At 33.5% G+C, this 21,174-nt stretch overlaps 2 protein-coding genes across 2 annotated transcripts; both read right to left on the reverse strand.

The window, feature by feature from the left end:
* Window positions 1–10,190: 10,190 nt before the first annotated feature.
* LOC132736700 (uncharacterized) lies at window positions 10,191–11,619 on the reverse strand. The gene is made up of 2 exons (XM_060723893.1): window positions 11,592–11,619; window positions 10,191–11,227 (listed from the first exon to the last, which is right to left on the reverse strand). Exons 1-2 carry the CDS (start codon window positions 11,617–11,619, stop codon window positions 10,191–10,193), a joined length of 1,065 nt encoding a protein of 354 aa, XP_060579876.1.
* A 575-nt stretch (window positions 11,620–12,194) lies between these two features.
* LOC132736709 (uncharacterized) lies at window positions 12,195–13,633 on the reverse strand. Its single transcript, XM_060723904.1, has 2 exons — window positions 13,450–13,633; window positions 12,195–13,130 (listed from the first exon to the last, which is right to left on the reverse strand). The coding sequence occupies exons 1-2, from the start codon at window positions 13,631–13,633 to the stop codon at window positions 12,250–12,252; spliced, it is 1,065 nt and encodes a 354-aa protein (XP_060579887.1). The 3' UTR covers window positions 12,195–12,249.
* Between the last annotated feature and the right edge of the window lie 7,541 nt (window positions 13,634–21,174).

The raw sequence follows: 21,174 nt of genomic DNA on the forward strand, positions 1-21,174 counted from the left end.
GAATAAACAATTACCTATTAGATATTTCACAATATCAAAAATGTCAATAAAATCAAAATAAATGAAATTTTGATATGGTTTACAAAAAAAAGTGATAAAGATACGTGTTTTATCGAGAATAAATATAGTATACCATCTGTCTTTGCAGCCTCTTCCAAGAAATAAAATTAAGTATGATTAAAATTATATTTGTATAATTAAACTTGTTGTCATTGTGAACACACCTGTACATCTTCCAATGTCCAAACTTCCGCAAGTGATTTTTTTACAGAAAACAAATTCGAGTAGAATTTGTCCTGTAATGTTTTCCAGATTTTTCTGCATTGCTATAAAGGAAAATAAAACATTTAAGAGCTATTTGTAAAACTGTTAAGGGAAATATTCATATGCCACCACAAGCAAAGTTTATGGGGGTATATAGGAGTCAGCTTGTCAGTCAGTTGGTCAGTCCACATCATTTTGTTTGTTTGTTTGTGTCATTTTACGCCCTTTTCCAACAGGTCCACATCATGGATTCTGGATAAGTAGAGTTTGGAATGAGTTCTTGTAATCAAACTTTGTATATAGCAACCTTATGTGGAAACCATGATTGGTGTGGCATTTGGACCCCCCTTGGCTCAAGGTCAAGGTCACCATTACTAAAATTAGAAAAATGGTTTTCAGACAATAACTAAAATTAGGAATGAGATATTGTAATCATGGTGTATAGAAAGCTTATATGAAGACCCCAGTTGGTATTGCAAGTAATTGAAATAATTCTTAGTTAACAGTTGGTACTTCATTTACTAATGGATGAGTTCAAACTTTTATTCAGACAACTTATTTTTAAAAAAAGTCAAAGTTGCTGGAGGGGGATTGATCACTTTCAGTGATAGCTCTAGTTCTATTTGTTTTCATGTATGCATTCCTAATACCAGGAAATAAGCAAGCATGACCTTGCTTAAAGATGTAGCATTTCTTATTCCCTTGTATGCTTGTTTTTTTTCACATCCTGGTGGTATACACGCACAACCCTTAATGTTTGCTTTCCCATATCCAGGTAGCATGCAAGCATAATCCTTCTTGATGCAGAATGTCTTACCCGTTTTTGCATTCCCATTACCTGGAAATACTGAGCAAGCATAACTCATTCATTTTCATGTTTGCATTCCCATTACCTGGTAGTATACCAGTTAAATTTTAATGTATCATACAACATGAAAGACAAGTGCTAGAGTGCCCCCGAAAACTGCCATGTGAGCTAGAATCTCTCCGAAAAACACCGCCATGCCTAGTTCCAAGAGATCACCCCCGACCAAGAATTTGTTCCATAGACATTGCGTAACTGATTGTTTTACCTCCATTTCAGAGGCATAAACTTCAGCCGGTTCCAATGCAAGGGCCTTGTCAATGATTTTTTGTAAGTCGTAATTCAAATTGTCCCGTAAGGCACGCCTTCTAAGTCTGGATGGTGTGCATCCCTGAAAAATCTGATTTAAGATGTCTGCAGCTTTGTTATGAAAGTCACACAAATTTGCTTGGGTTCGTAACTTGGTAAAAAAATTGTCAATGGTCTCACCAGATTCCTGCCTGATTTTGAGAAACTTGTACACTTCAAATGTAGCGTTCTTTGGAGTGTAATAATTGCTTAATGATTTTTTCAGTGTTTCATATTTATATAGCTTGGTGATCTCTGGATCTCTGGAACGACCCTTGTTGCACTTATCCCCTTTTGTGCGTCAGTGAAACTGTCATATATTTCATAAGTTTCCTCCCCATAATAATGCAAAAGCAGTGCCTTTTAGCGCTTATCTTCACTGTCTATTATTCACATAAGATTTTCTAACGTTTTCAGCCATTATCGCCAGACTGCAACATCCAGTGCACATCTGGCCTGGCATTGCTTGAAATTTGGTAGCGCAATAGCCATTTTGAAGAGAATTTCTTATCTTCGTTGCCAGATTTAATGCTCATGTATCATTCAACATTTACACAGCACATGTGTTTATTTAAATTGGATTTCACATGAAATAAGTCGCATCAACTTTACAAATTTATTTACGACATATTTGTTGTTGTTGTTGTTATTAAGTTAAGATTATACACTACTAAATTAACTGAAGGTCAGACACAACTACTTGGATATGAACACAACAGCAAGCATAATTCTTCTTGAAGCATTTCTTATTAGTTTTCATGCTTGCATTCTAGTTATATGTAGCTTTTTGTATTTGATTTCACATTGGCATTTCCATATCCAGGCAGTATGCAAGCGTATTTTTTCTTGATGAAGCATACCTGATTTGGAATGTCATAATTACGATATTATTTCAAATTAAGCAATTTAATTAACTTGAATTATAGTTATCATTTGTGATACCTTTTATTTTGTTGTGCAGTTTTTGCAATGGTTACAACTGGTATTGGTGCCTTTTTTACCACTTATGGATTTTAGCCTGACCATAAATTGTGACCTTTATAATCACGGAAGAAATAATGGTATTCTATGAAGCATTTCTTCTCCGTCTTCTCCCCTGTTGCTGCTGGGATAAATGTCTCGTCGGCATAATGCACAAGAAAATATCCTTTCTGCCTCTACACAATTGTCACATTGTAGGTGGCTCATTAATGTGAAAGAGTATTTTCCAAACTGTCAGTGATATGAAAGCGATAACAATGCACCCCTCCTTGTTTTATCTGAGATAATCAGATTATTGTGTTGTTTTTCTTTGTTGAGATGGAAGTAGACAATCAGTGAAGTCATGCTTTAATTTTCAAATTCTGAAGACACTGTTTTGATACCCGAGGCATTTTTTAGCCACTTTAATAGGGACTTTATTCTGAGTACTGGTTTGCAACTGTTTCCAAGAAATAACTGAAAATTGTTGAAAGAGGTGTTAAACACAACAGAAACAAATCATTATATAAATATGTAGTATTTGTGAATTGACAATACTCTTACCTGGCTATTCACATGACCTGTACCATGAACCAGTCCTTTTATATAATTGTTCATAGACTCAAAACCAAAACATGAAAATGTGAATAATGGTCCATACATCCGAACACAATCTGGGAGATGTTTCAACATATGGATATTCATAGTCTGTTTTACTTCACCTGCAATTTTAAAGAGAACATGGGGATCTCATACATCTGTTAATTAAAGAAGAACATTGTAATACACAAATTCAAAGCTGTCCATGGTCAGGGAAATTGAAATTCTTTTCAGGTCATGGAATTAACAAGAAATTATGAATATCAAAGAAATTTGAAATATAGCAAAATTCAGGGAATTGTCTGTAAATTCTGGAAAAAAAGAGAATTCAAGGCCATTTATTTAATGAATTGAAAAACACCAAAGAATTATGCAGTATGCGCCATATCCAGTTCTTGAAATAAAACTTAATGAAAAAATTAACTAAAAGATTAAGATACAATGTAAAAACCTTGGATATATAAAAGGAGTATAAAGAAGGCGAGGGTTGACCAAGGGGTGGATAGAGGCCAGCATTTCCTTTTAAACTTAACTTATAAATTTTAAACTTCCTAAATATATCTCCTGTTTGTGGCATCATGAACTTACTTACATGCGTATTACAAGTGTAATTTAATAAAGGTCATTGGGATAGAAACTTGATGAATGAGCAATATTTCTTTTTGAAAGGTATTATTTACTTCAATTACAAAAATATGAACTTGTGTTTATTTGAATATATATATCAAAAACGGTGTACATGAAATGCATACCATAATTCAGTGGGAATGCTCTACAGAAGTCGATGAGCATTTCTTCTGCTTCTTGTATATCCTTTGATGTAATGCAGTCTTGGGCTAGTGTCTTGCCACTGCAGAGACAAGAAGGCTGTAGTGGACTAGAAGTTCTTGATCCAGAATTCCTTGTAGGACAAAGATGGAATAATGCAGGAGCCATTCTCTACATTCTGTTGCTGCAATTATCATCAATTTGCTATTTAAGTAATAATTTAAAAGCACATCATAATTAAGTTGTATTCAAATTTAAAATTATTTAATTGAACACAGTATTTCGTGTTTTAGTTTTTACTGAACATGAAATCTTTCCCATAGTTAAACAAGAGTACCAACTTTTCATCTGTTCTTATAAGTTTAAACAAGATTTAGGAGTCTTTAAGTCCGGAAAAGGCCATATTCAATCAAAATGCAAGTCAGAGTTGCATTGTGCATTCGCTTGATAAATTTTGGTTAACAAGTAAATTTTACAAGAAATATCTAAACACTGCTAAAATAATAATTCTTAAACACAAAACATAAAAGGACGCGAATACTGTTGCCAACACAGATGAAACTCGGGTTACGATGTAAGCCCATTTTTTTAAACAAAAGGCTAAAAATCAATATGTGTATACCATTATACAGTCGAATATTAATTTCCATTTAAAAGTTTTATCATATGTTATTATTCACTGTTGAATATAAACCACAGAGCTAAAGTTCGTTTTCAAATACCTTTCCACTGCTGACTTTCCTCAAGTGATCTTGGCTTCCTGGCAATGAAATCTGGTACTTGGATGCTCAGTAGTTTTTTGTCCATTAATGTAATCTAATCAATGAAAAAAAATTGAACCTTTTTTTTTCAGCAATATCTCATATATTTACCTCTCATTTCTTTAAAACACAAAAATATTTATAAAAAGGAATTGAATTGGTGATGACTTGACAATGTAAACATTCATGATTGCTATGACTCTGGCCAATCATGTATTTTCTTCTCTACAATTTGATGTAGTGGACAAACCTATGCCATAAGTCTGTCTTATGGCTGTTTGTTATTTAGTTGTTTGTGAAGATGGCCTATTCCAAGTTGATTCAACCCTGCTAGTGAAGTATCTTACAAAAAATATAGAAAGAGTGATAGATGTGTGAAGTGATGATTTGAGATCAAAGTAACGCCAAAAAAATTTAAGTCTGTTTAAATATAATGTTGCTGGCCTTGTTACACAAGTAAATGTTTCAAAAATACTCCAGAATTTAATCACATATGGCAAGTAGCACTCTATAAAGCTCTGAAGTACTAGGTAATATCAAAGTTTGTAATTTAAAAAAAAAATATTGCATACTTTATTACAATTGCCAATTAGTATGGAATAATATGGAATTATACAATAAAGAAAGATACTTACATTTTCACCAATGTGAAAGTTTCTGCTTTTGTTTGCATGGCCAAACCAGAGATTCATCATGTACTTGGAAACTCCAAGAAGAACACAGTGCATCCAATCTACAGGGAATACTTTAGTCAAATCCACATACTTCAGGCTTAACATTGGTGATGCACCCTTTATTTCTTGAACACTGAAATTCCGAATAAAACAGAATAAGCAATGCAATCCCATCTTGATTATTAGTGTCTGAATGATTGAATCGCAGACTTTAATTAATTTGTAATTAAACTTAAAGCCTGTAATTAAATGGATATTCTTTCATTGTACATAGCTTCATGTAGATTTATTAAATAATAATATGTATTTAACAATCAATTAATTTACTTTTTTTAGCATTTTTTCTGAGATACCCTAATTTATACCTACATGAAATGTTAAAAGTGTCAAAGTTCAAATCATTTACAATAACTTGCATTAAAATAAATGATGATTTCATATTATCTTTGTAAATTTACAATATTGAGCTGAATATATAAAGTCAGATTTCTTGTTGTTATTTTTACAAGTTTTTTCCAGCATGCTTAGAGAATGTTTAACACATTTCCAGTTTCAAAAAAAATCTAAGTTCCACTTCCCATGCTACAAGAAAGTAAAGTCCATGGTTTTCCAGTCTTTTACCACAAATGTCCAGCCAATTTGCAGTCTTTTCCAGCCATGCTGAAAATGGATGGACAAAAAAAGTCCACATAGCATGGTAAAAATACTGCATTCTCCATGAATTTCCATGCAATTTCATGCTTTTCCATAGTTTTCCAGGGTTTACCAGCCTCTCTTCCAGGCTTACCCTGGAAAATCTACACCCGGGTAATCATTTAAAATACCTAAAAGTCAGGTAAGGTTTCATAAATTTTTAGCTCACCTGTCACAAAGTGACATGGTGAGCTTTTGTGATCGCTTTTTGTCCAGCGTCCGGCGTCCGGCCGTCTGTAAACTTTTACTTAAAATGACATCTCCTCATAAACCAGTAAGCCAATTTCATCCAAACTTCACAGGAATGTAACTTTGGTAGTCAACTTTAAAAATTATTCAAAGAATTTAATTCCAAGCAGAACTCTGGTTGCCATGGCAACCGAAAGAAAAAACTTAAAATATCTTCTTTTCGAAAACCGCAAGAGCTAGAGCTAAAATATGTGGCAGGAAACATCACCTAGTCAGTGTCTACCAAGTTTGTTCAAATAAAAGCCCCGGGGTCAAAATTGGCCCCGCCCCAGAGGGTCATTGATTTTCCCTATATGCATATAGTAAAAACTTAAAAAATCTTCTTTTAAAGAACTTACAGAGCTAGAGCTAAGATATTTAGCATGAAACATGTTCTAATGGGTGTCTACCAAGTATGTTCAAATAAAAGCCCGGGGGTCAAAATTGGCCCCGCCCTGGGGTCATTGATTTTCCTTATATGTGTATAGCAAAAAACTTAAAAATCTTCTCTGAAAAAACCCAAATAGCTAGAGTTTAGATGTTAAGCATGAAACATCTTCTAGTAAGTGTCTACAAAGTTTCTTCAAATAAAAGTCCTGGGGTCAAAACTGGCCCCGCCCCAGGGGTGTCATTTATTAACTATATGTGTATAATAAAAACTTAAAAAATCTTCTTTTAAGAAACCCAATGAGCTAGAGCTTGGATATTTGGCATAAAACATCTTCTAGTGAGAGTCTACCAAGTTTGTTCAAATAAAAGCCCCGGGGTCAAAATTGGCCCTGCCCCAGGGGGTCATTGATTTTCCCTATATGCATATAGTAAAAATTTAAAAAATCTTCTTTTAAAGAACCCAAAGAGTTACTGTTAGAGCTAAGATATTTAGCATGAAACATCTTCTATTGGGTGTCTACCAAGTATGTTCAAATAAAAGCCCTGGGGTCAAAATTGGCCCCGCCCCGGGGGGTCATTGATTGTCCTTATATGTATATAGTAAAAACTTAAAAAATCTTTTTTAGAAAACCGCAAGAGCTAGAGCTGAAATATTTGGCAGGAAACATCACCTAGTCAGTGTCTACCAAGTTTATTTAAATAAATGCCCTTGGGCCAAAATTGGCTCCGCCCCGGGGGTCATTGATTTTCCATATTTGTATGTAGTAAAAACTTAAAAATCTTCTTTTAAAACCCCCAAATAGCTAGAGCTTAAATATTAAGCATGAAACATCTTCTAGTAGGTGTCTACCAAGTTTGTTCAAATAAATGCCCTGGGGTCAAATTTGGCCCTGCCATGGTGGGTCATTAATTTACCATATTTGTATAAAGTAAAAACTTAAAATAGCTTCTTTTAGAAAACCACAAGAGCTAGAGCTAAACATTTGGCATGAAACATCAACTAGTCAGTGTCTACCAAGTTGTTTAAATAAATGCCTTGGGGTCAAAATTAGACCCGCCCCGGGGGGTTATTTATTTTCGATATTTGTATATAGTAAAAACTTAAAATATCTTCTTTTAGAAAATCACAAGAGCTAGAGCTAAAATATTTGGCAGGAAACATCAACTAGTCAGTGTCTACCAAGTTTGCTCAAATAAATGCCCTGGGGTCAAAATTGTCCCCGCCCCGGACGGTCATTGATTTTCCTTATTTGTATTTTGTAAAAACTTTAAAAAAATTTCTTTTAAAAACCCCAAATAGCTAGAGCTTAAATATTAAGCATGAAACATCTTCTAGTGGGTGTCTACCAAGATTGTTCAAATAAAAGTCCCTGGTTTAAAATTGGCATTGGCCCAGAGGCCTACATACAGGTGAGCGATTTCAGGGCCATCATGGCCCTCTTGTTTAGTTTATTTCATAATTCCACATCTTATTTTTGAGAAGCATTTCTATCAGCCTGTGCAAACGATTTGGTGAATCATTAAAATGGACCCCCATCCAAGCTTTAGTGCAGGATGGAGGGCATTATTTGAGTAAAGCCGGAGGCTAAGCATGTACAAATAGCATTTCATCTTGGTCGTATGAAAAACATCGCAAATTTAAAGGATTTAAATTACCCGCCAATAATCACGCATGCGCAATAAGACCACGTGATCAATACCGGAAATAGCGTGAGAAATCACAATTTAAAGACAATATATTTTGTTGTTACAAATAACAGAGGAGGGTATAAATACACTATTAATATAATTAATCAAGGGCAGGGTTTGTACATGCTTAGCCTCCGGCTTTACTCAAATAAATGCACTAAAGCTTGGATGGGGGTCCATTATTTTTCATAAAGCCTTTGGCTTTCACATGTACAAATAGCATCTTTAAAGACAACAAAATATATAACATACATAATACAAAACAAATTTTATTTGTTTGTTTGTCTCGAATTTTACGTCACATTGACACAGTATAGGTCATATCGCGACGTTCCAGCTTACCATACAAATAATTTTATTTTAACCCTCAAATACCGCATTACTATAAGGAACATTTTTGTCAATATTTCTACAATAAAACTTCTTAAAATTCTTGTCCGATTTCCAATTAGCATGAGAAATAATTGTCTTCAAGGAACAACCTTTGTTATAAGCTGCCGAAGCAGAAGCACCTCTATAAGAGTGCGCTTTGTAAATATTTGAATCTATACCAGATAAATCAAGCACTGTTCGAAGCCACCTGGCTAAAGTACAAGTAGTAACCTCTTTATACGAAATGAAAGAAATAAAAACCTTTCTACTTAATCTTAAAGAAGACGTTCTTTTTATATAATAAAGTAAAGTATGCATAGCACAAATCTTCTCATTTCTAAAATGTTCCACTTTTAACGAATAACACTGTGCTGCCTTTGAAGTCTTTAAAATATCAGAAAAAGTAAAAACAACTGCCTGTTGTTCCACTATCATATTATTTAAGTTCAAAGCACACAAAGTCTGTGCTCTGGGTGCTGTAGCCAACGCAACCAAAGCCAATGTCTTAAAAGTCAACAATTTTAACGACAAACTTGATAAAGGCATTAGACTTCCTAAATATTCAAGAACAACGGAAACATCCCATGTTAAGAAATACAGTCGACTCTCGTTATCTCGAAGTCATTGGGACCCTCCAAAAAATATCGAGATAACGAAATGTCGAGATAAACATATTAGGGTTAGAATAAAGCGAAACTAATTTTTACAAAAGACATGTGCATACCTTATGTCAAATAAACTATAATATCCCTATGTCTTGTTTTCATAGCACAAGTCAATATTTGACAAAGTAACATTAGCGGATGTTTACCAGCGGAAAAACGGGTGTCTGTGATAAAAACACATAATGAAGTTTACTCAGTAATACACCAATATAGTGAATCGGATATGGTTGATTCGGATATCCTCCCGGGTTATTTATCGGGTCTTTCTCGAGATTATTCGACCGCTGATTGATTTGGTGGTGATGTTGTGAAACAATATTGCAACGATAGCGTTTCTATACTTTTACTTTTTCATTTACATTTAAAGTCATAATGAATTGATACAGTGTTCGAATATTTAAAATGAATGTAAAATTCACTCATTTTGGACATAAGTCCAATCCAATTTACGCTATATAGATTAACTTTTATAAAAACAGCTAAACTTGTTACAAACATAATCGGCATTATGACACGCGCTGTTAATTGAGCAATTATCGTCTAGATTGTGTTTTTCACACGTCTGACGGGAACAGACGAAAGAAAACAATTAGTCGAGATATACAAAGGATAATAGTGTGAAAATAACTGTTGGGGCTGAAATTTTACATCGAGATACTGAAAATATCGAAATAGAAATATCGAGATAAACAAATATTTCCAATATAGATAAATAGGGAAGAAAATCGGGACTTTCAAAATTTCATCGAGATAACGAAATATCGAGAAAAGCGATGTCGAGATAACGATAGTTGACTGTATCTGGGTTTTGTTGGTTTGTGAATGAAAACACTTTTCATAAATCTATTTATCATAGAAAGTTTTTTACACCATTTATTTCCCAAAATTAATAAAGTCTGAATTAACATAGCCTTGTGAATATTTATTGTAGAGTAAGATTTACTGGATCTATAAAGAAAATATAAAAAGCAAATTACAACCGTTTCAGAGGCACAAAGTGGATTGGAACCTCTGAGATAATTCCAAATACACCACTTACTCCAAGCACTTGTGTACTGTTTACGTGTACCTTTAGACCATGAGTTGGATATGAAACCTGCAATTTCTTCCGGAAGTCCTGTATCTTTGAACGCTTTCCTGACAACACAACACCAACCATCTTCATTCTTTTTGACAAAGGATGTTTCTGTCCGTCGTGCGGAAGCACTAATAGGTCTGTATGCCTTGGTAATCTAATAGGAAAATCAGATAAAATATCTAATAATAAGGGAAACCAGCTTTGAGTAAACCAGTAAGGGATAACTACTAAGGCCTTATCAACTTCATCTGTAATGATCTTATTAATTACCTTCCCAATAAGGTTAAATGGTGGAAAAATATATGGAGTGAAATTACTCCAAGAAATAGCAAATGCATTAACAGCTAAAGCACCTGGTTCAGGAAACCAAGATACAAATCTTGGTAAACGTTTATTTAACCTTGAGGCAAAAAGGTCGACATCAGGAATAAAAGTATGTTTACATAACCTCTGAAAAATATTATCTTTAAGCATCCACTCAGTGGAGTCCGAAAAATTTCTGGAATAAAAATCTGCTGAATTTAATCTTCCAGGAACATGAACAGCAGAAATATAAACATTTCTATCTAAACACCATTTCCAAATTAATTTTGACAAATTATCCAAATCTCTGGACTCCATACCACCAAAATTATTAATATAGGCTATAGCAGTCGTATTATCTGACTGAACCTGTATATGTAAATCCTTACATTCAGCAAACATAGCCTTTAAAGAATAGAAAATAGCAAGGAGCTCCAAATAATTTATACTATTATTTAATTCTCTTAAACTCCACCTTCCATTACAATGTATATTATTATCTATGTCTATACCCCCATAGCCTTCAAACGATGCATCAGTTCTACAATGTCTAGATACAGTAACAGGCCTTATTCTCTTACCATTTTTTAACTTAACATTATTGAACCACCAAATAACTTCTTGTCTGCCTAAAAATAGATAGAACAGTCTTGTTATCAAAATTCATATGCGGACCCTAGTCCGCAAATTTTATCTCTTTCTAACTCCCTATAGTGCAAAGGAGCTTCCAAAATAGCATTGAAGCTACTTACGATCAAACCAATAAAAGAAGCTAGTTTCTCTAACAACAACTAATTCACATTTCTAGTATACTACCAGCTTTTTTAATAATTTTTTCAACTTTTTCATCAGTAAGGAAAAAACTTTAAAACAGACCGTGTCAATAAACATGTCCAAAGAAAACTATCCTCTGACAGGGCACCAATACTGATTTTTTTCCTATTAATAGTAAAACCAAGGCTTTGCAAAGTTCTAAAATCCTACAACTGTTACCTTCACAAACAATCTTTGATTGATCCATATTTTATAGAATCATCTATATAATATAAGATGACCTAATATTTTGTTGCCTAAACCAAGCAAAAACTGGTTTTCATAATCTTTGTAAATAAATACGGTGCTATCTTTAAACCAAAAGGTAGACAAACAAAAGAATACAAGGTAGAGTTTCAGGAAAACTTAAGATATTTCCAATAAGATGGATGAAATAGGAATAGAAAAGTATGCATCAGACAAATCTATTTTGTCATGTAATCATTTTGTTTCAACAAAATCTAAAAACAATATTTGAATGTTTCTTGTTTAAAGTGGTTGTAACTGAACAAATTCATTCAAAAATTTTAAGTTAATAACTGGCCTAAATTTATTATTAGGCTTTGGAACAATAAAAATTGTTTGAGATAAATTGATCCTCCTCCATATTAGACTCTATTATAGCACCTTTATTTAGAAGTTCCTGAACTTCGCAATCAACAATTTCTTTTTGACCAAAAGCAAATGGAATTTCTCCTGGAACTCTGCTCTGAAAAGGTTTACAAACAAAATCAATCTTATAACCTGTAATGGCACCCAAGATCCAAGGGATCCTTCGTAAATTTTAACCAATTGTCTAAACAAAATCTTGTCTTACCAACACCACCTACCTTCTCAACTAAATTCTCTCGTTTGGGTCACGCACAGCATCAGAGGTTACAGTGGCAGTGGGACGTCTACTAGGAGCTCTCGATCTTACAGCGTTGCTGCCTCTAAAAGAATTACCTCTCATAGGATAAGGGTATGGACGAAATCCTTGTGACTGCTGATAAGAACTAGCATAAACATTGTTTCCAGCATTTGCATAACCACGACTTCCTCTAAATCTACCTCTAGATCTCATCACACCTCTAAAATTTGTAGTTTGGAAATTGTCTTTCCCCAGAAAGGAAATATTCTCACAAGATTTCACCTCTTTTGAAATTTCATCTCCGAAGAGCTTTGTTGTAATTGGCACTGACATATTACACAAAGGACTGTATTTCTTTTTAAGATAAGGTCTTATATAATACCTCCTGCGCAAACTTATATTATACTGCACCTGGCCTAAGCCTGTAATCAAGTCTGTAATCAAAGTTTTCATCTCCTCATTTAAAGACTTATTCTTCTTTAGCATCTCAATTAACTTGATGACTGGAACAAAACTTGTACTCAATAAGTTCTGAATATCAACTAAAGACTTATCCTGCATGTGTCCTTTTTTATCTAAAAATCTCCACACTTCTTGATTAACAAGAGGAGGTGTAGCCAAATCACAATTTGAAGGAACAGAATATCTATTGAAAAGAGAATCGGTGTCACACTGTACTGTGCAAGCAGTATTTATCAATTTTGACAATGAGTCAGAAATGGCATCACCCCTCTCAGGGGCCTTCTCTTTTGGTAAATCCCAAGAAAAACCAGCATCGTCATCAACAACAGTGCTTGAATCAAAAGCAGTATGAAAATCCTTATTCAAGTCCCTAGGGCCCTGATTATGAAAAGTTGAAAAATCATCTTCTTAATCTGAAATGTCACATGCATCAACCTGAACTCTAATATTATCTATAGGATGGGCACTGTAAAAATCAGAATCTTCCACATTCTCATCATATAATAAATTGTTATTCTCATCAACTGTAGAGGAATTACCAATATTTCTTTCTTGTGGAGTAATACCTAGAGCAGTCCTAAGACTCTCTATATCATGCTCCGAGAGTTTAGATAAATCTAAAATATTACCTGGGTCCGAAGTACCCACAGGAGGGTCCGAGGAACGCCCCCTTTTTCCATCCGAAGATGTTTTCTTAATTTTTTTCAGAATTGTTATTTTTCTTACCTTTTTTAGCTTTAACAACAACTGATTTAACCTTAGTCTTTTTCTTGCCAGCAGAAGACGTCGAGGCAAGAGGTTGTTTACCCCTGTCATTTTCAGGATTTTGAACCGTATCAGAATCTGAAAAACCTTCAAATTCAGAAGAACTCCCCGAAGCAAGTATATCTAGGGTATCGTCTTTCGACATAACAAAATACGTAACAAAATACGTACCTCAAAAGACCCAGAAGAATCAAAATAAATTCGAACAGTCGAAAAGAGAAAACACAATGTATTCACCACGCCGCAAAATGAAAAAGTGATTTCTCACGCTATTTCCGGTATTGATCACGTGGTCTTATTGCGCATGCGTGATTATTGGCGGGTAATTTAAATCCTTTAAATTTGCGATGTTTTTCATACGACCAAGATGAAATGCTATTTGTACATGTGAAAGCCAAAGGCTTTATGAAAAATAATGTCCTTTAGTAAATATGCAGTAAAAATTTAAATTCCATAAAGCCATGGCAACCGAAATATTTTTTACAAAAATCTTCTTGTAAAAATCCAAAAGAGGTAGAGCTTAGATATTTGACATGAAACATCTTCTACTTGATGTCTACCAAGTTTGTTCAAATAAAAGCCCTGGGGTCAAAATTGGCCCCACCCCAAGGGGTCATTGATTTCTCTCATGTATATAGTAAAAAAAACCTAAAAAATCTCTTGCGAAAATCCAAAAGAGGTAGAGCTTAGACATTTGGTATGAAACATGTTCTAGAGGATGTTTACCAAGTTTGTTCAAATAAAAACCCTAGGGTCTCACTGATATGGCATGAATTATTCATTTTCACATTTGCATTTCCATATCCTGGTAGTGTGCAAGCGTAACCGTTCTTGATGCAGCTTTTTTTTTTTCATGTATGCATTCCTAATACTAGGATATAAGCAAGCATGACTATGCTAGATGTAGCATTCCTTATTCACTTTTATTGTTTTCTTTTCCGAAGCCTGTTGGTAAACACGCATAACCATTTGGAACTGGCTATTTATTGTCACATTTGCATTCCCATATCCTGGCAATTAGCAAGCATAGCCATGCTGATATGGCATGACTTGTTCCTTTTCACATTTGCTGAAAGGGGGCGTCCATGGCCGAGTGGTTAAGGTCGTTGACTTCAAACCACTTGCCCCTCACCACTGTGGGTTCGAATTTGCTGAATCAAATCCTGGTAGTATACACACATAACCCTTAATGATGTGGTTTGACTTATTCATTTTGGCATTTCCATATTCTGGTAGTATGCAACCATAACTCTTCTTGACATATTTGTTTTCATGTTTGCATTCCCATTACCAGTCAACAAGCGAGCATGACTATGCTAGATGTAGCATTTCTTACTCACTTTTATGTTTTCTTTCCCTGGTAGCATGCAAACATAGCTTTTTCTTGATGTAGCATCGTTCTTACTTGTTTTGCATTCCCATTACCTGGAAATACTGAGCAAGCATAATTAGCTAATTTATTTTCATGTTTGCATTCCCATAACCTGGTAGTATGCAAGCATAATTCTTCTTGATTAAGCATTTCTTATTGGTTTTCATGCTTGCATTCTAGTATGCAAGTAATACACTTCTTGTTAAAAGTAGCACTTTTTATTCGCTTTACCATTGGCATTGCTATACCCAGGAAGAAAGCAAACATACTCCTTAATAATCCCAAAATTTTAATTCCTCATTTTGAGTTTCAGGTGCTGCAGAGTTTATATACTAATGCCAACACCATCAGCATGTAATTCTTCCATGCGTGTATCAAGGGCTGTTCTAAATCCTGAAAATTGAGGGTTTTCTGTCTTTAATATATTATACTAGTAGCGTTGTAATCCAGAATCTATTTGCATTAAAGTATTTTTGGGGTAAACATTCCTCTCATTAAATCTCCAGATTTCAATCCAAAAATCAAAAAGTTTGTCTTTCAATTGTCTGTCCTCTTGAAATGGATAGCCTGGCTCTGTTTTTGTTGTTGCAACCAAATTCCGAAATTTGGTCCATTATCACGCCATACACCCAGAGACCAGTCATTCTACTGACAGGTTTCTTTGGGCACGGTATTGTAATTTCTCATCCGTATGCCATCAGATGTGAGATGAATCAGTGACAAGTTCCTGTTATATAAAAAAAAGAATAATATAGTAAGAACATACACTTTATCAGAATAATGTTGAAATTTTAACAAAAGTGAAATTCAAATTAGACAAGAACATTCTAAACAGTATACCGTGGGCTTGGTCTGTACATTCATCTTTCCATCTGGAAGTGTCTAACAACTGTTTGGTATTAAAATATTATACAACATCTGTGTGGCTGAAGTTTCTTTGAAATCCTCTGCCAGGATTTTATGTAAAGAAGGGCTTAAATATAGAAATCACATGTTTCAGTCGAACATTTTCCATGAAATGAACATCAGAATCGTAATTGGTTGGGACACATGTAATAGACACTATAATAAACATGCACCTAGACGTAACAGATACATGAAAGGTGATCTGTTAACTTCACCAACTTTTATTGAAAACAACTTTCTACTGGCTGGAGGAGTTCCATTGGGGTCAAATGATGTTAAAGTACACTGAGAAAGTTTGTTATGCCACCGCAGCATCTGCGATGCTGTGGCATATAGCGATTTACCTGTGTGTTTGTTTGTGTGTGTGTGTGTGTTATATAGATTATATAGTGAACTTAAAAAATCTTCTTGTGAAAAACCACTAGTCCAATTTCAACCAAACTTGGCAGGATTGATCCTTGGGTGAAGGGCTTCCAAAGTTGTTTAAAGAATTTCATTCCATGCTGAAATCTGGTTGCCATGGCAACCAAAAGGAATTATAAGAATAAATTTAAAAAATCTTCTTGGAAAGACCCAAAAGGCCTAGAGCTTAGATATTTTGCATAAGGCATTGTCTGGTAGACCTCTACCAAGATTGTTCAAATTATAGCCCACGGGTCAAAATCGGCCCGCCCCGGGGGTCATTGATTTTCACTATATGTACATATAGTAAAAACTTAAAATACCTTCTTGTAAAGACCCAAAAGGCCTAGAGCTTAGATATTTTGCATAAGGCATTGTCTGGTAGACTTCTACCCAGATTGTTCAAATTATAGCCCTGGGGTCAAAATCGGTCCCGCTCCGGGGGTCATTGGTTTCCTTATATGTATATAGTAAAACTTATAGTAAAAGCTTTAAAAAATTTCTTTTAGCAATTGACAGATATTTTGCATGAAACATTGTGAAGTGAACTTCTAGCAAGATTGTTCAAATTATAGCCCTGGGGTCAAAATTGCCCCCTCCCCGGGGGTCATTGATTTTCAATATATACATATAGTAAAAAATCAAAAAATCTTATTGTCTGAAGGTACAAGGCTTAGAGCTTTAATATTTGTTTAATGATATCATCCATAGGTACGCTACTAAAGTTGTTCAAATTTTGCCTCTAGTGTCAAAATTAGGCCCGCCCCGGGTGCCATAGGTTTTCCTTATATGTATATAGTAAAAACTTGTCAAATCATCTTCTCTAAATTTACAAAGGCTAGAGTAAAGATATTTTGCATGAAACATTATGTAGTGAACCTCTAGCAAGATTGTACAAATTATAGCCCTTAGACCCCTGCAAAATGAATGCTTACTATTCATGAACTATTCATGATTAGTTCATACAAATTCATGATTTTTTTTTTTAACTGTTCAGGAGATGTACATGAAGTAAAAATGGCACAAATTCTTGATAAGGTCATAAATTTGTAGTTCACGAAAAGTACTTGGTTCTTAAAAAGTTCATGACATATGAATCAATGAATTTTCCTTGAACAGTTCATGATGAAATATCTGTACAAAGCTCATGAACTATTCAGTTACTACCTGGACATGAACAGTTCATTACATTTTCTCTAAAATGTTACTTTTCAAGGACTCAATTTAGCACAAATTCATTGTCATTTTCACTACATGAACAGCAATAGAACATTTCAAGGACCATTACTCATGAACAGTCCATGATAAACAGTTTTTGAAAATTCAAATTTTATTAAAAATCTGATGGCAAAGATTTTTTTGTAATATTTGATTGTAATTTCCATATTTATTTGCTTTTCAAAAGAGCAAAAAAGATCATAAAGATGTAGGACAAGAAAATTGACAGACAAATACCAGTCACAAAAACTCATATAAGCAGAAACTGTTTATGTGAGTAGAAAAATATAATAACTTATTTTGTCATTCAAATGAGCTTTTATTTCACACTGCACACGTAGTAATTCATATGTCTTTCTTTCAAGTTTTTTTTTGGTTGTGTTTTATTTGGATTTCTAATTTTTTCTTCTAATTGTTTTGTTTCCTCCGCAAAACTTTTTGTAAATTTTCAAACTTTTTATAAAACAGTTCCTTGCTCATGCCTGTTTTCGCCCTGACAATTGATTCAAGTTTCATCATTTTAGCCTAATTAGATGATATAATGGCTGATTTGCAATGTTGTTGCATGCATGTTACTCGTTTCTAAGTCTGGGTCTGTGGATTCCGCATCGGTCATTGTTGGATTTAGATTCCATTTATCAAAAGGTTGATTTTCATCATCAACCCCACTCCATGAATCAAATAGAGAGGTTGTGTAGTTGTACTCTGGAGGTTTGTTTAAAGTGTACACCGATTTTATGAGTTTAAAGAACTAAACATATGTATTGCCCTTCACTTCTGCCTTCCACATCATTTCCGCCATATGACCTTCCCACTGTGGACTCTTGTCCCTGACATACATCGAAAGTGGTCCTTGCAGTGCTTCCATGTACCTTCTATTTGATTTGTGTGTACTGTAACTAGTTCTCCTGTACTTTGTGCAAAAACGTCCATTTATCAAATGTCATTCATTCCATTATTATTCATTTCAGACTGTAACTCCAAAAATATGCCAACCCAGCCACAAATAGAGCACAATTCAAGTATATTATAAGTATATTTGAAGCTCTTTGGTAAAATATATAAGAAGCTTAGTTGCAGTCCCTGCTTCATATGTGCTTTCATCTATTCGTTAGAAATGCTAATGGCCAACACATAGGTGAAGCTCCTTTGAAGTGCCGTTTGAATTATGCTAATTAGGCTTCAACCGTACTTCTTTAAAGCATCTTTGAAGTACCCTTTGAGAAGTACATTTGAAGCTTACATATTAAGGGCATTCAGTGTAATTATGCAGCATACTTGAAGCCCATAAAGAAGTACAGATGAAGTCTCAGTTAAGAAGCATACCTGAAGCTTTTCTTTGAAGCACACATGAAGCATATTGATGAAGTACAAATTAAGTCCCAGTGAAAAAAGTACTATTGAAGCCCCACTACAGAACTTAAAAGCTCCAAAATCAGTTAACATTTTTAGATTTCTCTTGAATCTTTAATTTTAATGGATTAATTACAATTAAGGTTTTACAGACATCAGTAAATCACAAAATCTCACCTGAGCACTTTTTTTGTTCAGGTGAGCATTGCAGTATCAACTTTCAACTGATAAACAATAATAATTCATTAAATGTTACATCAAAGAAATTTATTCAGTCATTTCACCCACATTAACAAATACGGTTCCATGCATAAAGGTATAACACTATAAAACATCTTATAAGCGTAACATCTATTAAATTTCAATTTATACATGTCCTTCACTTTCAGTCTTTTCCAAACAGATTCACTGGCACAATGCTGGTTTGATTTTATATGTTGGGAATACCTCTTCTGCATCCTGAAAAAATTTATTTTAAAATGATTTTTATTATGTATATATGCACAAATGTTCTAGATTGGTAATCATGCAGCTTTAAAAAACATAACACTAATACAAAATATCTGTAAAAAAAGTTTGCAAATGTATTAAAATTAAATTTTTCAACTTAAGCAAGCACAAAAATTGCCAGGAAAACAACTCACAGTGTATTTTGTTACTTTTGGGGTCATAATCATCTTAATAAGGACATATAATGTCTTTGTAGCCCAGTCAGATAATGAGTGGCAATGCTTAATTATTCACTTACTTAATGGTTAAATATTCATTCTTTGACATAACAACATCAAATTCTTCAAATGCCAGTTTCAAATTTTTGTATCACAATTCTCACCAGTGAAAGCTTTAGGTGCATAAAGCAATAGACATTAAACATGATAAAATCTGATCAAATTTGTTTATGAGAAATAATAATTGTAACATCATTCAATTCACCTGGAGCAGATAATTAAGTAAGAGTAAAAGTGTTAAGAAATTATATAATTTGATATACCATATTGTTTCCATTTAACAGTCCCTCCCTCTAATTAGCCCCCCCCCCCCATCCATCCTTACACGCATTTATACATTTTGTGGAAGAAAAATACTCTGCCTTAATTCTTTTTCTTTGACAATTATATGAAACAATTTCTCTAAATATAAAATGAATTAACCTTTAGAAAAGCCAAAGGCCACTTTATAGAATTCACGATAAACTTTATATAAGTTTTTCTCAATTATCTTCTGCATATATAATCACATATTGACAAGGATCATATTTTCAAAACTTTTGTTCCCCTTGAATGTAGAATTTCATGTAAAACTTAATTATTTATTTACCAAACTGTTTTATTACTGATAGGATTTTATTTCAAAATTGAAGTAATACTTACTAACTGATTGTCTTTATTTGACAGTTACTGGCACCTATATGAGTGTAAGAATTATACCAATAAAACTTTAAAGAAATTTAAACTTTGAATAGATGTTCCTCATTAACATCTTACAACAAGGATGATGATTCTGTTTAAGTCTGGAACATAATTTTGAAAGATTTAACCCCCTTTAAACTTAAATTTTAAAGAAAATGGCTTTTTTTCTTTTGAATTTATTGTTTTATTTTATTTATTTAGTTAAGATTCTCTGTTTTGATAGTTTTTGCTATATATTGTTTAGTCTTATGATATAAAAGTTTAAAGCAGCTTGCCTTCACATTCCTGATAATTTTCATGAAAATTTTGAAAGTGAAGTAAAATATTGTGAAGTGAACAAAAAAAGTAATTTACTTATTGCAAATTGTGCTAATTCAATTAATTAACGTAAATTACACCCCAAAAAGGACCTGATGGTGGTATAGATACTTTAAAATCAGTCGTATATCGTACATAACATGTAAATTATTACTTGAACCTTTTTACTTTTCTTCAAATCTTATATAGATCTAGTACATTATTTTTCTCAAATCTGATTTTCTTGAAATATTTTGGTTCATCTAAAGGCATGTAGCTTTAACATTGTACAGAACATTTATTTTTCTTTAGGTCAATTTTTCACCATTTTAATGAGCCTTATTTGATCATTCTAGCTGTAAAGGCACATTATGCCGCAGAAATTCATATTTATGAAATCCTTAAGAAATGTCAAACACATGTTAAATAATATTTAAATAATGGATTTAGAGCATGTTGGATGTTTAACAGTTTAAGAAAGTAGCATCTTCAGGGCAGTTAATGTGTTTTAAAGGTAGCAAATGTAAACAAAGTAGTATTTTGACTTCCATACAAAATACTAATTCATTATAATTGTACCAATTGCCAACAAAGCAAAAGAATCTTTATAACAAAAGACTATTTTTTGGTAGCATTTAGATACCAAAAATCCAAAGTTTTTGTGAAAATAAAATGATAGCATTTCTGAGGCATAATGGGCCTTTAATAATGTTATTTAGATATAAATAG

This window comes from Ruditapes philippinarum, unplaced genomic scaffold (genome assembly GCF_026571515.1).
Source record: "Ruditapes philippinarum isolate M1 unplaced genomic scaffold, ASM2657151v2 ctg172_1_1_1_1, whole genome shotgun sequence".
Classification (NCBI taxonomy): Eukaryota; Metazoa; Mollusca; class Bivalvia; order Venerida; family Veneridae; genus Ruditapes; species Ruditapes philippinarum.